Here is an 18078-nt window from a genome sequence, read left to right as displayed (position 1 = left end):
TACAGCCTTATGTTTTGCTTTCGGCGTGCCACGAATTCCAGCCTGATTAAGCAGCCTCTCGGCGATTGGGAAACCTTTGCTCCGTTCCTCGTTGCCCCGAGTGTGAGACTGTTAACCCAGAACCGAGCCGCTCCGTGTTCACAAGGGAGGAGGGGCCGGCCCCGCCTCTCGCTGCCGCCCTCCCGCCCTCCACTCTGAGTAATAAGTTGGCACAGAAAGACGACTCATCGAGAAGGTAAACAGGAAAGGGGGTGAGCCAGCCCTGATTGCAAGCGAGTGACTCACTAGGTAACTTCAGGAGACAGCCGTCTTCCAGCCTGCACTCTTAGCAGCCAGAGAGCACCTGCTCGGAGTTCCGGCCGCAGCAACAGCACAGCGCGGCCGTGTTAACCTGTGGAACTCCCTGCCACAACGGCCACCAACTTGGACGGCTTCCCATTGGGGCAGGAGGCTCTCCTGTTGTTCTTATGGAACCTCCAGGTCCAGAAGCACTCTATCTAGACTTCTCATGTTTTTTAGGAGAATTGGGAACAGGATGCTGGACTAGATGGGCCTCTTCTTTGGCCTAATCCTGCTGCTTCAGGGCTCGTATTATGGTCTTCTGCCTGCTGGGGAACTTCTCCTGCACACCCGAGCTCTTGAACAGCTCCCATAAGTTCCCATGAGCTATGACACAACTATTTCTAGAATAAATATTGGGTTTGAAAAACCCCATTCATCTCCACTTTGGTTTAGTGGTTGGAATACTGAGCTGGAACCCTGCAGGTTCAAATCACCACTTAGCCAGGAAGCTCAATGCCTCTCAGCCTAACCAAAGTTTTTGATTTGAGTTTCTACTGAAATGAGCCTGCATTTTAATGTTGTGTTTTAATCTTGTTTTTAAGTTGTATTTCAATCAATTGTTTTTATACCTGGTGTTAGCCGCCCTGAGCCCGGTCTTGGCTGGGGAGGGCAGGGTATAAAATTATTATTATTATTATTATTATTATTATTATTATTATTATCACCTACCTCACAGGGTTGCTGTGAGGCTAAAGCTGGACGTTGGTGGTGCAGGGACAGATCCATATAGCCCCCATCCTGAGCTCCTGGGATATATATCTAACAACCAACCAAGTCCGGTCCATTGGCATTTACGTCAAGAGATTATGCAGAGTTTTAAAACTAGATCGTATGCTCAAAACCTTTCTATGCGAGGGGGAAATCTGCCATGGAGGAAGTTAGCTTATAAGCACTGCAGTCACGTTGCTGCTGAGGGTGATTCATGCCCACAGAGGAGGGGTCCCTGAAAAGTGTGCAAAGTCACCTGCAGCGCTTAGTCACCGGGAGTTTGCTCTGCCTGGGTGGCTCTGAGCACACGAGCGTGAACCGAGAGCAGCCGAGTTCGGAGCAACCCTGAGAGTCGCCCCAATCCAACACGGTTCTGTGCTGCCTTTTTAAAGGGCTTCTACGTTTTCCACTGGGCTGTGTGGCGCCCCGATATTTTACGAGAGGGCGGAAGGTGAACACTTTCGCGAACCAACGGCTGGACTGAGCATGCTGAACTTAATTCACAGCGGAGTCTTTATCCGATCTCCTCTTAAGACTCACTGTTGCTTTGCTCAGTAGTCATAAAATCAAAGAGCTGTAGAGATGAAGAGATGAAGGGGACCCCCCAAAGGCCATCTAGTCTGACCCCCTGCAACGCAGGACCCACAGCTGGAAAATCCCAACCTCTCCAATGCAACCCAATCCTCCTCATTTACGGTGCTAGAGGGCCCAGACAGCTATTGAAAGGTTTGGATTCTTTATTTTATTTTATTTTATTTTATTTTATTTTATTTTATTTTATTTTATTTTATTTTATGGCTTATACAAGCCCCCTTTGGTGCTAATTCTGGATTCCCTGTTCCCCGCGGCTGCAAGGAAGGAAAAGAGAGTGGAGAGAGCCATAGCTGGAGCCAAATAGCCTTATACTGAGCCTGACCCTTGGTCCATCTACCCCAATACTGTCTGCTCTGACTGGCAGCGGCTGTCGAGGAGTGCAGGCAGGGAGTCTTCTGCTTCCCACAAAAAGCAGCTGCCCCACCTCTGAACGACAGTCCTTCCTCTAAAAACAACGTAAGATCCTGGTCCTCGCGGAGGCTTTGTTTAAATGTGAACACAGTAACTCGGACCATTGGTCGACCTAGTGTTGCCCACACTGGCTGGCAGCAGCGGTTCCCAGGATTTCAGGCAGTGAGCCTCTCCTGGAAAGGGTGCCAGCGGTTGACCTTCTGCATGCAAAGCAGGTGTGCTCTGTGGCTCAGCTATGGTCACTCCCACAAAAAAGGGCCGAATTCGGCAGGCAGGGCAATGGGGTCTGTCACAAAAACGGGAGGGGAAGACCTGCTTGTCCAGGTGTTGCAGGATTTCAGTGCATAGCTGTCAACTTACAGATTTGAAAATAAGGGACCAGCAGCCTCGGAAATAAGGGATCAGCAGCCAAAATAAGGGATTTTCCGGGCACAGGTATGTTCAACTTATGAGCCCCTTCCGAGCCAAAGGCAGAAAGCCCAGCCAGCAGCCAAACGAAGCCTCAAGCGGTGGTTCCCACAGCGCAGCAACCCGACAAAGGGGATGCAGCAAGGAAAACCACCGTCACCTCTCTGCTGGGAAGCGCTGAGCAAAGACGAATCCCCAGGCAACGTGGCCGATTTGATGGGCGCAAGGCATGCAAGCTCCACCCCCCAGTCGTTCTTAGACTCCTTATTGGGTGAGCAACGCAGCCAAGCAACCCAGTTGGAGCCTCCCTCCTCCCTGGCCGGCAGGGATGGAGGGAGAGGAGCTGCTTCCTTTGAAACCCGGGAAATTTAAGGGACATCATCAATAAGGGACAGCAGCTGGACACAGCGCTGGGATAAGGGAGTTTCCCGCCGAATAAGGGACGGTTGACAGCTATGTCTCAGTGCCCATCGTACCTGCTGGCAGGTGTTGATGGGAGCTGCAAGCGGAAGCACCTGAAGGGCGAAAGGCTCCCTGCCTCTGCATTAAACTGTACAGGTGATATGACTGGGAAAGGGGGGGGGGGCACCCTGAGTTCCTTGGAAGGCAGGGCAGGAAGCGCATTTGATTAATTAGAAACTGCAACAACAACAATAAGAGCTCGAGACAAGAGGGAACAAGAGAAGTTAAGAGCACAGCCAGATTGAGACACGTCAGGCAGACAAGGACCCGAAGCACATTATATAATCGAGAACTGATACAACGGGCAGATTAATCACCAGGACTCCTGCTCATCTCTACATCTGCGCAACTCCCACCAGTTCCAAGTAGGCTCCAAATCTGGGGTTCCTGGCAGATGGAGCCCTGAAAAAGGCCAGGGCTCTTGCAGTTTATACCCACTAACTGGAAGGCCTGGTTAGAAGCAGTGTTCATAGAATCGCAGAATTGTCAGAAGGGATCCTAGTGGTCATCTATCCCAACCCGCTGCAATGCAGGAATCTCAGCTAAAGCATCCATGGCAGATAGCCACCCAACCTCTGCTTAAAAACCTCCAATGGAGGAGTTCCCACCATCTTCCGAGGGAGCCCATTTCACTCTCGAACAGCTCTTGCAGTCAGAAAGATCTTGCTAATGTTTAATGTCTGAATCTCCTTTCTTGTAACTTGAAGCCATGGGTTCGAGTCCTACCTTCCGGAGCAGGAGAAAACAAGGTTTCCCCATCTTTCATTTGACAGCTCTTGAGGTATGTGAATATGGCTCTCCTATCTCCTCTCAGTCTCCTCTTTTCCAGGCTAAACATACCCATTTCCTTCAACCGTTCCTCATCAGGCTTGCTTTCCAGACCCCTGATCATCTTGGGCGCCCTCCTCTGCACACCTTCCACTTTGTCGATATCCTCCTTAAATTGTGCTGCCCAGAACGGGAAACAGGACTCCAGCTGGGGTCTGACCAAGGCAGAATTTGGTGAGGCTCTGGGGTTTGCGTGAGAGAGGTGGACGGATCGTGGTTTGGTGATAGAGTAGGCCCCATCTCTAGAATTGGCACGGGGGGCTGGGAAAGACCCCCTGCCTGAACCCCTGGAGAGAGGCTGCCAGTCAGGGTAGGCCATACTGAGCTAGATGGACCCAACAGGCAGCTTCATATATTAAATTCCCTGCACCTCCAATTAAAGGGTGTTTGTGTTCGGAGACCCCTCTGCCCATCGGAGGAGACAAAACGAGGCAAGATGACTTCAGCGGCAAGATGACGAAGGCTGAACCATGTTTTTTTTAAAGCCTTAATGTGCTTAAACCTCGGACTCCTGAACTCTTTGCACCCATCTGTCATCCTCTGGCAGGCCTGAAAGGAAATCAGAAACCATCCCTTTCACTTTCCAACTGGGCCTGGGTGGAATGCGCAAGCCAGGATGGTGGTTAATGTACAAGCCAGGATCATTATTCCTGCATTCCAGGGGTTTGGGCTAGATCAGGGATCGGCAACCTAAGGCCCATGGGCCACAAGCGGCCCACAGGGGTCATTTAACCGGCCCCCGAGCCACCCCCAAACCAAGCTGCCTACTTGGTGAGTCCCCGGGCGTTGCACTAAACCGGCGCAGCCTGGCGCAGGGACTTGCTTCCGCTGGTGCTGCGCATCTGCGCAGACGCAGACGTTGGAAATCACGGGTGTGCGCACGATCCGGCACACGGAGGGTTCTCCGCCGGAGTGAACCGGCCCAGGCGAGGTAAACCTTGCCGACCCTTGGCCTAGATGACCCCCTGGGGTCACTCTACAATTAATAATAATAATAATAATAATTTATTATTTATACCCTGCCCATCTGGCTGAGTTTCCCCAGCCACTCTGGGCGGCTTCCAATCAAGTGTTAAAAACAATACAGCATAAAATATTAAAAACTTCCCTAAACAGGGCTGCCTTCAGATGTCTTTTAAAGACAAGATAGCTGCTTATTCTATGCTTCTATCAACCACAGTTCGACCCCGGCTTATTCTGAACCAATCAGAGTGTAAACTAGGCAAAGTTTCAAAGGGGGACTCTGGTTAGCCAAAAAGCAAAAGCTCTCCCATCGTGCCACCCCCAAAGCTCAGCCAAGTACTGAATGCAAAAGAAGCGATGTATCTGCTCTTAAAGGGACGCGGGTAGCACTGTGGTCTAAACCACAGAGCCTAGGACTTGCTGATCAGAAGGCTGGCGGTTCGAATCCCTGTGACGGGGTGAGCTCCCGTTGCTCTGTCCCTGCTCCTGACAACCTAGCAGTTTGAAAGCACGCCAGTGCAAGTAGATAAATAGGTACTGCTCCAGCGGGAAGGTAAACGGCGTTTCCGTGTGCTGCTCTGGTTCGCCACAAGCGGCTTAGTCATGCTGGCCACGTGACCTGGAAGCTGTACGCCGGCTCCCTCGGCCAGTAAAGCGAGATGAGCGCCGCAACCCCAGAGTTGGCCACGACTGGACCTAATGGTCAGGGGTCCCTTTACCCTTTACCTTATCTGCTCTTAAGGGCAGCCAAACAGCAGGCAGCAGACTGAGGTCCACTCCAGGGGTCGCAAACCAACGGGAAACTCTGGACAAGACTGGCTAAAATTAAGCAACAGGCACGTGAGCTTCCTAGCAGATTCTGCACCAGGTCAGCTAATGGAAGAGGAGCTGCCCATAGTTATTTTCCCCGCTTCAAACAGTCTTAAGCCAACTCTTGCCTGCAGTTGCTGCACAGGCGAGCAGGAGACCAGGGCAGGGTGCAAATGGGCATGCGCATTTCACGCTTCCTAGAGCTGCAGCTCAGTGCGCTGGGCAGCTGCCTTGCATGCAGAAGATCCCAGGTTCAGTCCCCAATGGTGTCTCCAGGTCGGGTTGAGAAAGAAAACCTGGAGAACTGCTGCTAGTCCGTGCGGGCAATACTGACCTATGGTCTGACACAGCATAAGGCAGCTTCCTATGTCCTAAACCAACAACATGCAAAGGAAGTCCACTTAAAAGAAAAAAACAAAGCGTTCAAAGATCCGACTCACATTTGAATCAGAGAATTGCAGAGTTGGAAGGGGCCCCCCAAAGGTCATCCAGTCCAACCCGTTGGAATGCAGGAATCTCAGTTAAAGCATTTGGTCTAGTTAGTTCTCCATTTCCCCGCCGCCCAAGCAATGGGTTGGGGTGACAAACAGATAGGTTGAGCCAAGGCACGGCTGGCACCAACAAAGCGGCACGGCGGAACTTGAACCCGCAACCCCAGCTGCCAAATTGTGCTCACCTGCCTTGCAGAGCAACGACCACCAGCAAAGCGACGGCTGGCAAACCGGCAGCAAAGCCTTGTGCATGTGAAGCCCCTTGAGAACATGAGGAGAGGCTGGCCAAAGCGGGGCAGCCCATCTCCTCCAGAAGGCCTGTTCTCAAAGGGGGCAACCGGACGCCCCGATGGGAAACCCCAAAGCAGGACCCGGGTGCGAGAGCAGCAGCTCTCACTGCCTCTGGCAGTGGACTGCAGTTCCACCCACCCACCGGCCTCGGTTTCCCCTCCCTGTCAGAAGCATCACCTGCGCTGGGTCTCCCCGAGGAGAATCGACGCCGGATCCTCATGCGAGCCTCCCAGCCGGCAGGGAAGCCCGAGTCTCTCCCACCACCGCGTCCCGAGTGTGAGAGAGAGGCAGGGAGGAAGGGCTGTTTATGCGCTCAGCCCTGTCACTCAGCAGGGCCGTGACGTAATGCTCAGCGCTACGCCCTCGTCGCTGGCTCTGGTTACCAGCCAACTCCCTACAATTAAGGCTGCCCAGCCCAGGAGCAAGAGTCACGGAGAGGCAGGCGGCAGCGAAAGCCGGTCCCTGGAGACACACCGTCCCGCCCTGGCCCACGGCCGCTGCTCGGAGGGGGAGACGGACTGAGCCTGCAGCTGTGGGCAACGGAGTCAGCCGCAGAGGGGCAGGAAAGGGAGCTCCAGGGATGGGCCCAACCTCTGTGTTTCGTCCTTCCGCTGGCATTCCGTTGACAGTCTGAATGGTAGAGTTGGGAGGGAGCCCCCCAAAGATCATCCACTCCAACCCGCTAGAATGCAGCAATCACAGCTAAAGAATTCCCGGCAACCTCTGCTTAAAAACCTCCATGGAAGGAGAGTCTACCAGCTTCCGATTCCGTTCCCCTATCGAACAACTCTTGCTGTCAGAAAGTTCTTCCCGATGTTTAGTCAGAATCTCCTTTAACTTGAAGCCACGGGTTCGAGTCCTACCCCCCAGAGCAGGAGAAAACAAGCTGGTTCCCTCTTCCATGAGATATTTGAAGATGGCTCTCGTATCTCCTCTCAGCCTCCTCTTTCCCAGGCTAAACACGCCCAGCTCCTTCAACCGTTCCTCATCAGGCTTGGTTTCCAGACCCTTGATCATCTTGGTCTCCCTCCTCTGCCCACCTTCCAGCTTGTCAACATCCTCCTTAAGCTGTGGCGCCCAGAACTGGACACGGGACTCCAGGTGGGCGTCTGAGCAAGGCAGATGTGCTGGACCACAAATCCCATCAGCGGGGGCTGATGGGAGGGGCAGACCAAGAGCATCTCCTCCAGCTGGCAGAGGAGGCAGCCATAGCTACTCACCAAACCCTTGGTCTAGTTATCTCCCGCTTGGACTACTGCAATGCGTTCTACGTGGGGCTACCTTTGAAAGTGATCCGGAAACTGCAATTAATCCAGAATGCGGCAGCTAGACTGGTGACTGGGAGCGGCCGCCGGGACCACATAACACCGGTTCTGAGAGATCTGCATTGGCTCCCAGGACGTTTCCGAGCACAATTCAAAGTGTTGGTGCTGACCTTGAAAGCCCTAAACAGCCTTAGTCCAGTAGACTTGAAGGAGCGGCTCCACCCCCATCGTTCAGTCCGGACACTGAGGTCCAGCGCCGAGGGCCTTCTGGCGGTTCCCTCACTGCGAAAAGTGAGGTTGCAGGGAACCAGACAGAGGGCCTTGTTGGTGGTGGCGCCCACCCTGTGGAAAACCCACCCTTCAGATGTGAAGGAAATAAGCAGCTATCCTATCTTTAAAAGACATCTGAAGTTCAAGGAAGTTTTTAATGCTTAATGCTGTACTGTTTTTAACATTTTATTGGGAGCCGCCCAGAGTGGCTGGGGAAACTCAGTCAGATGGGCGGGGCATAAATAATAAATTATTATTATTATTATTATTTGGGAGAAAAGAGACCCGTTCCTAGTCCTGCCCCCCTGATATCCTTGCCACTGAATCACAGAACAGCAGAGTTGGAAGGGAACCCTAGAGTCATCTAGTCGAACCCCTGGCAACGCAGGAATCAATCTGGAGATGCCAGGACTGGTACACACAGCGAGGGCAGGAGAATGGAAATCTGATGGGTCCCTCCCCCAACCCCCCCGGCCCACTCCCCTCAAATCCAAATTCATCAAAAGCCCCCCCTCTCTCTTGCATAGTATTTCTACAACTCTCTCATTGTCCTTTTCTCTAAAAATCCTGTTCTTACAATGGCCAACCAGGTGCCCGTGGGACGCCCACCTCCAGGGCCCCCTGGCATCCAGATGGATAGGGGTGCCCCCTTCGCCCCTTCCAGCTTCTCCTCATGCCAGCCTGCTGCCACCCTGGGCAGTACAATCGCCTCTTTCGGAAAACCCTTCTGCAGTTGCCAGGTCTTCTGGGGAAACCGTCCCAGGGTAGCCAGCCAGCCAGCCAGCCAGCCGGTGCCGTCTCCTCTGCGGGCATGAGGATCAGGTGAGCGTGGGTGGCAGGGAGCGGCAGCCAGAGCGGGGGCGTGCGAGAGAACGTGGCTCGCCGAGCACTGGAGGGTACGCAAGCCAAGGCAGAAATCACACTCCGGGGAAAGGAGTGACTCAGAGAGGGGCCCTGGCAAGGGAGGCCGGCCGCTCCAGAGCCCGGGCGGCACTGCTTTGGCATGGCACGCAGGCTGGCAAAGGGCAGGGCACTGCCACAGACTCGTAGGGTTGGGAGGGACCCCATGGGGTCATCTAGTCCAACCCGCTGCAATGCAGGAATCACGAGTGGAGAACCCCTGGCAGATGGCCGCCCAATCTCTGCTAAAATGCCTCCGAGGAACCCCACACGAAGACGAAGCCTTTCTGAGCATCCCGCCCACAAAGCTTTATGTATTAATTCATTCTATTTATTCCATAAAATCTATGCACAACTTGATTGTAAATCAACACACACAAACACACACAGAGCTCAAAGCCATGTACGAAAAAAGATAAGGCAATAAGATGGCCCATGTGAAAAAGTTAACAGCGATAACGTCAGACTTTTGAAAGGTTAAAGCAACACTAGACTAGTAAAGGTAAAGGGACCCCTGACCGTTAGGTCCAGTCGCGGACGACTCTGGGGTTGCGACGCTCATCTCGCTTTATTGGCCGAGGGAGCCGGCGTACAGCTTCTGGGTCATGTGGCCAGCATGACTAAGCCACTTCTGGCGAACCAGAGCAGCGCACGGAAATGCCGTTTACCCTCCCGCCGGAGTGGTACCTATTAATCTACTTGCACTCTGACGTGCTTTCGAAGTGCTAGGTTGGCAGGAGCAGGGACCGAGCAACGGGAACTCACCCCGTCGCGGGGATTCGAACCGCCAACCTTCTGGTTTAACCCACCTTACCACCTGCGTCCCTAACACTAGACTAAAAACCTATTTAAACTTGCACCCAGTTTCTAAGCATCTGGGTCGGCCAGGATCCCAGCCCCTGACTCCAAGGGGGAGCAGAAAGACCCTCCCAGCTAAGTTAAGCAGAAACCAAATGTAACTGGATGCTATGCCCGCTACATTCCCCCTCCTTCCCAAAGCACAGCCCCCCATGACATTCCTGAGCCCATCCTTCACATTTTATGATGATCCAGGGCGATTTCAATCAGAGATTTTGCTGCTGTTTGACAATCTCTGTTTGCGCTTGCCCTCAAAGCCTCCTATTCTGAAAATCGGGCGGGGACGACCGTGGCAAAGCAACTTGGCCAAGACAAAACAGCGAGCCAATGCTCTGGTCAGACTCTATCTTCCCAGGGACTCTTTGGCAGGTGGAATCCCAGAATCTTATAGAGTTGGAAGGGACCCCCAAAAATCATCTAGTCCAACCCCCCTGCGATGCGGGACACTTTCTGCCCAACATGAGACTCAAATCTGCGACCCTGAGATCAAGAGTCTCGCACGAGACCGACTGAGCTATCCCGCAACAACCTCCGGAAACAGCCTTTGCAAAGCAGGTGATTTGGGTGACCGTCTTGCAGAATAAGTTGCGTTTCTCGGTAGAAGCGCATAGGGACGCACTGCTCTCGGTGCATAAGGTTTCTTAGGCGAGGTCAGAATTTGCCCACCTGGGTCCCTCTCGAAGTTTGCCCAGTCTTCCCCTCGCCCCACGCTACCTGCCCTCGATGACCGTGATGATGTCGTTCATCTCGATGTGGAGCTTGTCCGGCTCGTCGAAATCTTGCAGCGCCCGCATATCCGTGGGCTGCGCCTGGGGGAGGAAAGCAGGGGAGACGTGAAGGCTCCGCAAAGAGACCACCCAGCCAAAAGCTTGCAGATCTGCTGGGAGGGAAACTGCCCTGGCCCCCAGCCAAAGGCGAGGACCTGAGGGACCAGAGTTCGAATCTCCACTTAGCTGCCGATGAGCTCACTGCAACAGTCACAGTCTCTCAGCCCTAACCGACCTCGCAAGGCAGTTGTGAGGATAAAAACTAGGCTGAGAACCACACATGCTATCTTTGGGGAGAGGTGAGATAAAGATGCGAAAATACGAAATGCAATACAGTGGTACCTTGGTTCCCAAACACCGAAAACCCAGAAGTATGTGTTCTGGTTTGTGAACATTTTTTTGGACGCTGAACATCCAATGTGGCTGTTGGCTATTGTTTCCGGGGCACCTGCACTAACCAGAAGCTGCACCTTGGTTTTCGAACATTTTGCAAGTCAAATGGACCTCCAGAATGGATTAGGTTTGGCGCTTTTGTTTTTGCAATTTATTTTGTGTTTTTGTTTTTGAGGCTTTTTCGGTTAATTTGTTTTTGTGGCTGTGTGGATTGATTGATTGATTGACTGTGTGTGATTGATTGACTGCGGAAATGGATAAAAGCCCTCCCTCCAAACAATAACTATCATCAGTGCAGGTAAGAAAGAAAAGAATTTTTTTATTTTTATCATCTACAATACTGTCTTATTTGTTTTATAGCACAGTACATTGACTATTGCTTTCATTTTATGGATCAATGGTCTAGTTAGATAGTAAAATTCATGTTAAATTGATGTTTTAGAGGTTGTTTTTAAAAGTCTGGAACAGATTAGCCTGTTTTGCATTACTTTCTATGGGAAAGGGCACCTCGGTTTTAGAACGGACTTCCGGAATGGATTAAGTTTGAGAACCAAGATACCACTGTAAAATAAAATAGAACCTGTGGCTGTTGCCTCTCTCTCTCTCACTAGGTGGCAGCACAGAGGACACCCAAATAAGAGATGCCTCCAAGGGTTTTTTGAGTCATAGAATCATAGAACTGTAGAGTTGGGAGGGACCCCAGTGGTCATCTAGCCCAACCCCTGCAATGCAGGAACTCCTTGCCAGTAGGCCACCCAACCTCTGCTTAGAAACCTCCAAGGAAGGAGAAGCCACCGCCTTCTTTCTGAGGGGGTCCATTCTGCTATCAAACAGCGCTTAATGCCAGAAAGATCTTCCTGATATTTAATCGGAATCTCCTTCCTTGTAACTTGAAGCCATCGGTTTGGGGGCTAGCCCCTGCACCAGCAGAAAACAAGTTTGCTCGCTTACATCCAAGGTTCCCCATTCCCCATGGATTTCCCCCCTAAATTGATTTTTGAATTCTGAATTTATTGTTATTCACGTTTTATACTGTATTTCATGCTGTTTTTTGTTGTATCAATTAAGTGTTTCAAATCTGTTGTTAGCCGCCCTGAGCCCGGTTTTCTGAACCGGGAAGGGCGGGGTACAGTGGTACCTCAGGTTACAGACTCTGCTAACCCAGAAATAGTGCTTCAGGTTAAGAACTTTGCTTCAGGTTGAGAACAGAAATCGGGCTCCGGCGGCGCGGCAGCAGCAGGAGGCCCCATTAGCTAAAGTGGTGCTTCAGGTTAAGAACAGCTTCAGGTTAAGTACGGACCTCCGGAATGAATTAAGTACTTAACCTGAGGTACCACTGTATAAACAAATTATTATTATTATTATTATTATTATTATTATTATTATTATTATTATTATTCCTCCACACATGATTTAGTTTGGGCGCACAGGTTAACACTGATTTTCCCAGCTGTTATTATTTTGTATTCCTCCCCCCCCCAAAAAAAACCCTCAAAACACCTCTGGCAAATACCTCCAGGAGGAAGTCACGCAGGGCCACAAATGTGGGTCGGTCTTCTGGCTTGTGTGCCCAGCATTGCAGCATGACGTTGTAGATGTCCTGGGGACAGTCTTCTGGCCGCGGCAGCCGCTCTCCCTCCTTGTCGATCTTGTGCAAAATCTAGGCAAAGGAAACAGGGCTCAGGAGAGCAAGCCGGAACCGGCCCACCGGCAAGCCTCCTTGATGAGGACTAGGAGCTTGGTGGCAACGCAGAGAGCGACGCAGGAGGTCCAGCGCACATCATTTAAAAACAACAGCACCCTCTCGTTTGTGAGGATTTCAGCTCTCTTCTCATGAGGTAAGGTGAGGCACTGTGCAGACCAGGCCTCTGCAATCGTACCTGACTGCCGTTGAGGCCAATCCAAGGCTCCTGTCCGTAGGTGAACATCTCCCACAACGTCACGCCGAACATCCAGGTGTCGCTGGCGTGAGAGAAGGTGCGGGTCTTCAGGCTCTCAGGGGCGCACCTGGATTTGCAGGTGAGCAGGGGGAAAGAGAGAGATGCATCAGTGCAATTTTATAATGAAATTATTTCAGAATGTTGTATTTATTTTATTGTTGTTAGCCACTCTGAGCCCGGCTTCGGCTGGGGAGGACGGGATATAAATAAATTATTATTATTATTATTATTATTATTATTATTATTATTATTATTATTATTATTATTTGAAGGGGGGCAGGTATAACTGCAATTCAAAACCATGCTGGGTGGATAATGAGACGGGTTGGTTAGCCCCAAGATGGAAAATGAGGTCTCAGCTAAAGAAGAATAGCAACTTAAGCTGACAGAACATGCGCAGCTTGCAGACTTAACATACAGAAAAAGTGAACAAGAAGAACATAGGTTTAAAGAAGATTTGAAAATGTTTGCTGAATATATGGGAAATAATTGTGTACACTTCAAAATGTTGGCAGCATTAAGAAATAGTCAACAGTGTAAATAAGTTTTGATGGATGCAATAATGGAATACTGACTGGTTTAGTTTTTGTAAAATATGCAGGGGTCTGTGATATGCAAAATGAACTATGGAAAGAGAAGAAGGGAAGTCGTTGATATTTTAAGGATGTTTAAATGAGTATTTTGAATGGTAAAACAGAAAATTGAATAAAAATTATATACAAAAAGGGAGAGAATGAGGTGGGTTGTGTTCAGCTAGGGACACTCCTAAGAAGGCAAGAACAACATCAGACCAGTGGCCCATATAGTACGGCCATCTCACAGGTAAACTGGAACATGAGATGCAAAGACACTCTTTGGGTCACCCTCCTCAGGATCCCCATTAGACAGTTATTTGATTCTGGGGCACCATCTGGGGGAGCTGGGGGCCAGCCCCCCCCCCAAAAAAACATTTTCAAGGAAATATTTTTGCTGCTAATTCAGCCTGGCTTCGTTTTCCTTTCTGTATATAATTTTATTAAATTTTCTGTTTTACAATTTAGAATATTCATTTAAACAACCTTAAAACGTCAATGACTACCCTTCTTCTCTTTCCATGGTTCATTTTGCATTTCATAAATCCCTGCATATTTCACATTAACTATACCATTCAGTATTCCATTATTACATCCATCAAAACTTATTTACACTGTTGAATATTTCTTAATGCTGCCAAGTGTACACAATTTTCACCCATACAATCAATAAAGATTTTCCAATCTTCTCTAAACGTATGTTCTTCTTGTTCTCTTATTCTATATGTCCACAAGTCCACAAGCTTCGCATATTCCATCCGTTTAAGCTGCCATTTTTCTTTAGTTGGGACCTCGCTCGTTTTCCAATTTGGGGCTAACAAAACACGGGCCGTAGTAGCGGCATACATAAATAACTTTTTCTGACACCTGGGAATTTCCGTCTGACTTATTTCCAACAAAAAAGGACTCTGTTTTTTGTTTGTTTGTTTGTTTGTTTTGGAAAGTACTTTTAAACATTTTTTCAATTCATTATGGATTCCTTTCTGGGTTTTGTGGTGTGGTGTGGTGTGATGTGTGTGTGTGTGTGTGTGTGTGTGTGTGTGTGTGTGTGTTGCACTGCTCAACTGCACCCTGCCATTTTTAGCTTGGGTTTCTGCTAAGCCAGCCTTTTAAAAAAAAGTTTTAAAAAAATTATTTATACCCCGCCCTTCCTGGTTCAGAAAACCGGGCTCAGGATGGCTAACAACAAATTTAAAACACTTAATTGATGCTACAAAAACAGCATAAAATACTGTATAAAACGTGAATAATAATAAAATCAAAAATCAATTTAGGGGGAAAATCTATCCAGTAAACATTAGAGGATCACCAGGGCTAGCTGGCTGAATTGGTCCTATTTGGGCCAGCGAGGAAGCCAGGGGAGAATTAGCTGTGGGATCCCAGAGTGGGTAATCTTCATAAAAGGGGAGGGGGAGGGAAGGAAGGGGAATAAAAGATCAGGCTAAGTTCAGATTGAAAGCCAGGCGGAATAGCTCTGTCTTACAGGCCCTGCGGAAGGAGGTTAAATCCTGCAGGGCCCTGGTCTCATGGGACAGAGCATTCCACCAGGTCAGAGCCACCACTGAGAAGGCCTTGGCGGAGGATAATCTAACTTCCTTAGGGCCCGGGACCTATAAACTATGATTATTCATGGACCTTAAGGTCCTCTGCAGGGCAGACCAGAAGAGGTGGTCCCATAAATACGAGGGCCCTAAGCTACAAAGGGTTTTAAAGGTCAAAGCTTTGACGGGGCGCAGGCGACTCACCAGGCAAAAGGCACCTTTCGATGTTCCTGCATGACGTAGTGGTCGTCGTTCTTGGGCAAAGCCCTCATGAGCCCAAAGTCTCCGATCTTGACCAGGTCGTTGGTGGCCAGCAGGATGTTGCGGGCAGCCAGGTCCCGGTGGATGAAGCGTTTGGACTCCAGGTAGGCCATGCCGCGGGCGATCTGGATGGCATACTGGCAGAGGGTGGCGATGAGGAAGTGCCCCTGGTTCTTGCGCAGCCGGTCCAGCAGGGAGCCCAGAGGGGCCAGCTCTGTGACCTTGGAGGCGGGGCAGAAAGACGTCACACACGGCGGAGGCCGGGACCCTCGACTCGGGGCTGGCGATAGGGCCGCTGCCCGGTTACAGAGACCGGAACTGATTCATAGAACGGCAGAGTTGGGACGGGACCTCCAAGGCTCATCAAGTCCAACCCCGCAGGAATTACGCTGAGTGAGTTAGAGGGTGGTGCTGTTAATGGCCATGTGTTCAGTCCCCCCCTGCACTGAAATGGGTTGGACTAGATGATCCCCCGGGTCCCTTCCGACTAATAATTAATTAATTAATTTGCCACCCATCTGACTGGGTTGCCAGTCTGGGCGGCTTCCAACAAAATATTCCAACACCAAAAAACAACCTCAAACGTTTCTATGTGTTATGTACTGAGTTGAGTAGGATCCAGAATGCAGCAGTCGGATTGGTCCTAGAACAATAGGATTCAGAATGCAGCAGTCGGATTGGTCCTAGAACAATAGGATTCAGAATGCAGCAGTCTGATTGGTCCTAGAACAATAGGATTCAGAATGCAGCAGTCTGATTGGTCCTAGAACAATAGGATTCAGAATGCAGCAGTCTGATTGGTCCTAGAACAATAGGATCTGGAATGCAGCAGTCTGATTGGTCCACAGGAGCCGCGCAATCCAGCTCCAGGTGGAAGTGAATCCGCAACCTGATTGGCCTACAGAGGAATCCCGGAATCAGCCAATCACATGGGGCACATTGTGTAAATAATGTATATAAAGCAGACATTCTGGGGGAATTTCCATTCCTCCACACCACTATGAGTTGAATAAAGAGCATGAAATCCACTCTCAACTCCGAGTGTATTTCAGAAATAAACAACTATCTGACTTTTAGAAGACATTTAGGGAAGTTTTTAATGTCTGATGTTTTATAGTGTTTTTAATATTCTGTTGGAAGCCACCCAGAGTGGCTGGGGAAACCCAGCAAAGATGGGTAGGGTATAAATGATAAATTATTATTATTATTATTATTATTATTATTATTATTATTATTATTATTATCATCATCATCATCATCCACCACCAGCCAAACACCCAAACACCGCTTTCCCCTCTGTGGCTGGAGCCCCGAAGCGGCGCCTGCCCTCAGCCTCTCCAGAAGGGAGCCTGCTCCTCACCATCTTCATGGGGTTGGAGAGGACCACGCCGTAGAGGCGGATGAGGCTCAGGTGGTCCAAGGAGTACATGGCGTTGACCTCGCGGATGAAGTCGTCCAGGGCTTCCGGTTGGCTCAGCACGTCCGTCTTGAGGCATTTGACAGCCACGTTCAGCTGGCGGAAGAAGCAAGAGAGGGCGGCGCCAGGTTAAGCTCTGGGCATAGTGGTTGCTGCGCAATCTTTAACCCAGAGGGCGGCCAACACGGTTGTTGCGGATGACATTGGAAGAAGAACCAATTGTTAATTTGCTGGAAGCCACCGAGGGAGGCTGAAGTTGTGCCGTTCAAACCTTGCAAAATCTACATAAATGTTCTGTTTGTGTAGCTGGTGCCTGGATTCTATTGGCCGGTCCGGGATAAACCCACAGGTGCATCAAACCCCAATATTTACCCAATGGTAAAAAAGGTAAAGGACCCCTGGATGGTTCAGTCCAGTCAAAGGCGACTATAGGGTTGCAGGACCGCCTCTCCTGGTCTGTCCCGCGGAAGATCTTAAGGCCCATGAATAATCATAGTTTAGAGGTCCCGGGCCCTAAGGAAGTCAGACTATCCTCCACCAGGGCCAGGGCCTTCTCAGTGATGGCTCCGACCTGGTGGAATGCTCTGTCCCATGAGACCAGGGCCCTGCAGGATTTAACCTCCTTCCGTCAGGCCTGTAAGACAGAGCTATTTCGCCTGGCTTTCAATCTGAACTTAGCCTGATCTTTTATTCCCCTTCCTTCCCTCCCCCTCCCCTTTTATGAAGATTACCCACTCTGGGATCCCACAGCTAATTCTCCCCTGGTCTCCTCGCTGGCCCAAGTAGGACCAATTCAGCCAGCTAGCCCTGGGGATTATCTAATGCTTATTAGATGGATTTTCCCCAAATTGATTTCTGAACTTTGAATTTTATTGTTATTCACGTTTTTATAATGTATTTTATGCTGCTTTTAGAATTAAGTGTTTTAGATTTGTTGTTAGCCGCCCTGAGCCTGGTTTTCTGAACCGAGAAGGGCAGGGTATAAATAAAAATTTATTTATTTATTTATTTATCAATTAATTATCTCGCTTTCAGGCCGAGGGAGCCGGTGAATGTCCAGAGACAGCTTTCCGGGTTATGTGGCCAGCAGGACTAAACCGCTTCTGGCGCAACGGGACACTGTGACGGAAACCAGAGCGCATGGAAATGCCGTTTACATTCCCTATTTATCTACTTGCACTTTGATGTGCTTTCGAACTGCTAGGTTGGCAGGAGCAGGGACCGAGCAACGGGAGCTCACCCCATCACAGGGATTCGAACCGCCAACCTTCTGATCAGCAAGCCCATAGGCGCCGACTCCATGGGGCTTGAGGGGGCCCGAGCCCCCTCAAAAATTCGTTTGGGGGGGCTCAGCCCCCCCAATAATCTCCGGCGCCCCTCCAGCAGAGCGCCATCGCCGCCCCTCCCCCAGCCCAAAATGCACAGGGAGGGGCGGGCTGCATGCCTCCTGCCCTCCCTCCCGAGCAAAAGCTCCACCCAATTTCCTTTGGAGCTGATTAATAGGCGCAGCACGCTCTCCCCTATTCGCTCACGAGGAGGCGGCGCCACTTTATTTGCATATTCATGAGCTTATTTATTATTCATGA

At 50.2% G+C, this 18078-nt stretch overlaps 1 protein-coding gene across 7 annotated transcripts in view; it reads right to left on the bottom strand.

Annotated features, from left to right (window-relative positions):
* Positions 1-18078, bottom strand: part of TNK2 (tyrosine kinase non receptor 2) — a 105675-nt gene that overhangs the window by 24345 nt on the left and 63252 nt on the right. For all 7 annotated transcript variants that reach the window (XM_028731902.2, XM_028731903.2, XM_028731904.2 and 4 more), the window contains 5 exons: positions 16436-16588; positions 15019-15296; positions 12642-12768; positions 12275-12421; positions 10316-10410 (listed from right to left, as the gene is read on the bottom strand). In XM_028731902.2, coding sequence (XP_028587735.2) covers positions 10316-10410; positions 12275-12421; positions 12642-12768; positions 15019-15296; positions 16436-16588 — 800 coding nt within the window. The remainder of the gene's footprint in view (positions 1-10315; positions 10411-12274; positions 12422-12641; positions 12769-15018; positions 15297-16435; positions 16589-18078) is intronic.

Source organism: Podarcis muralis, chromosome 6 (assembly GCF_964188315.1).
Source record: "Podarcis muralis chromosome 6, rPodMur119.hap1.1, whole genome shotgun sequence".
Taxonomy (NCBI): Eukaryota; Metazoa; Chordata; class Lepidosauria; order Squamata; family Lacertidae; genus Podarcis; species Podarcis muralis.
This window is presented reverse-complemented; position numbering and strand designations above follow the sequence as displayed.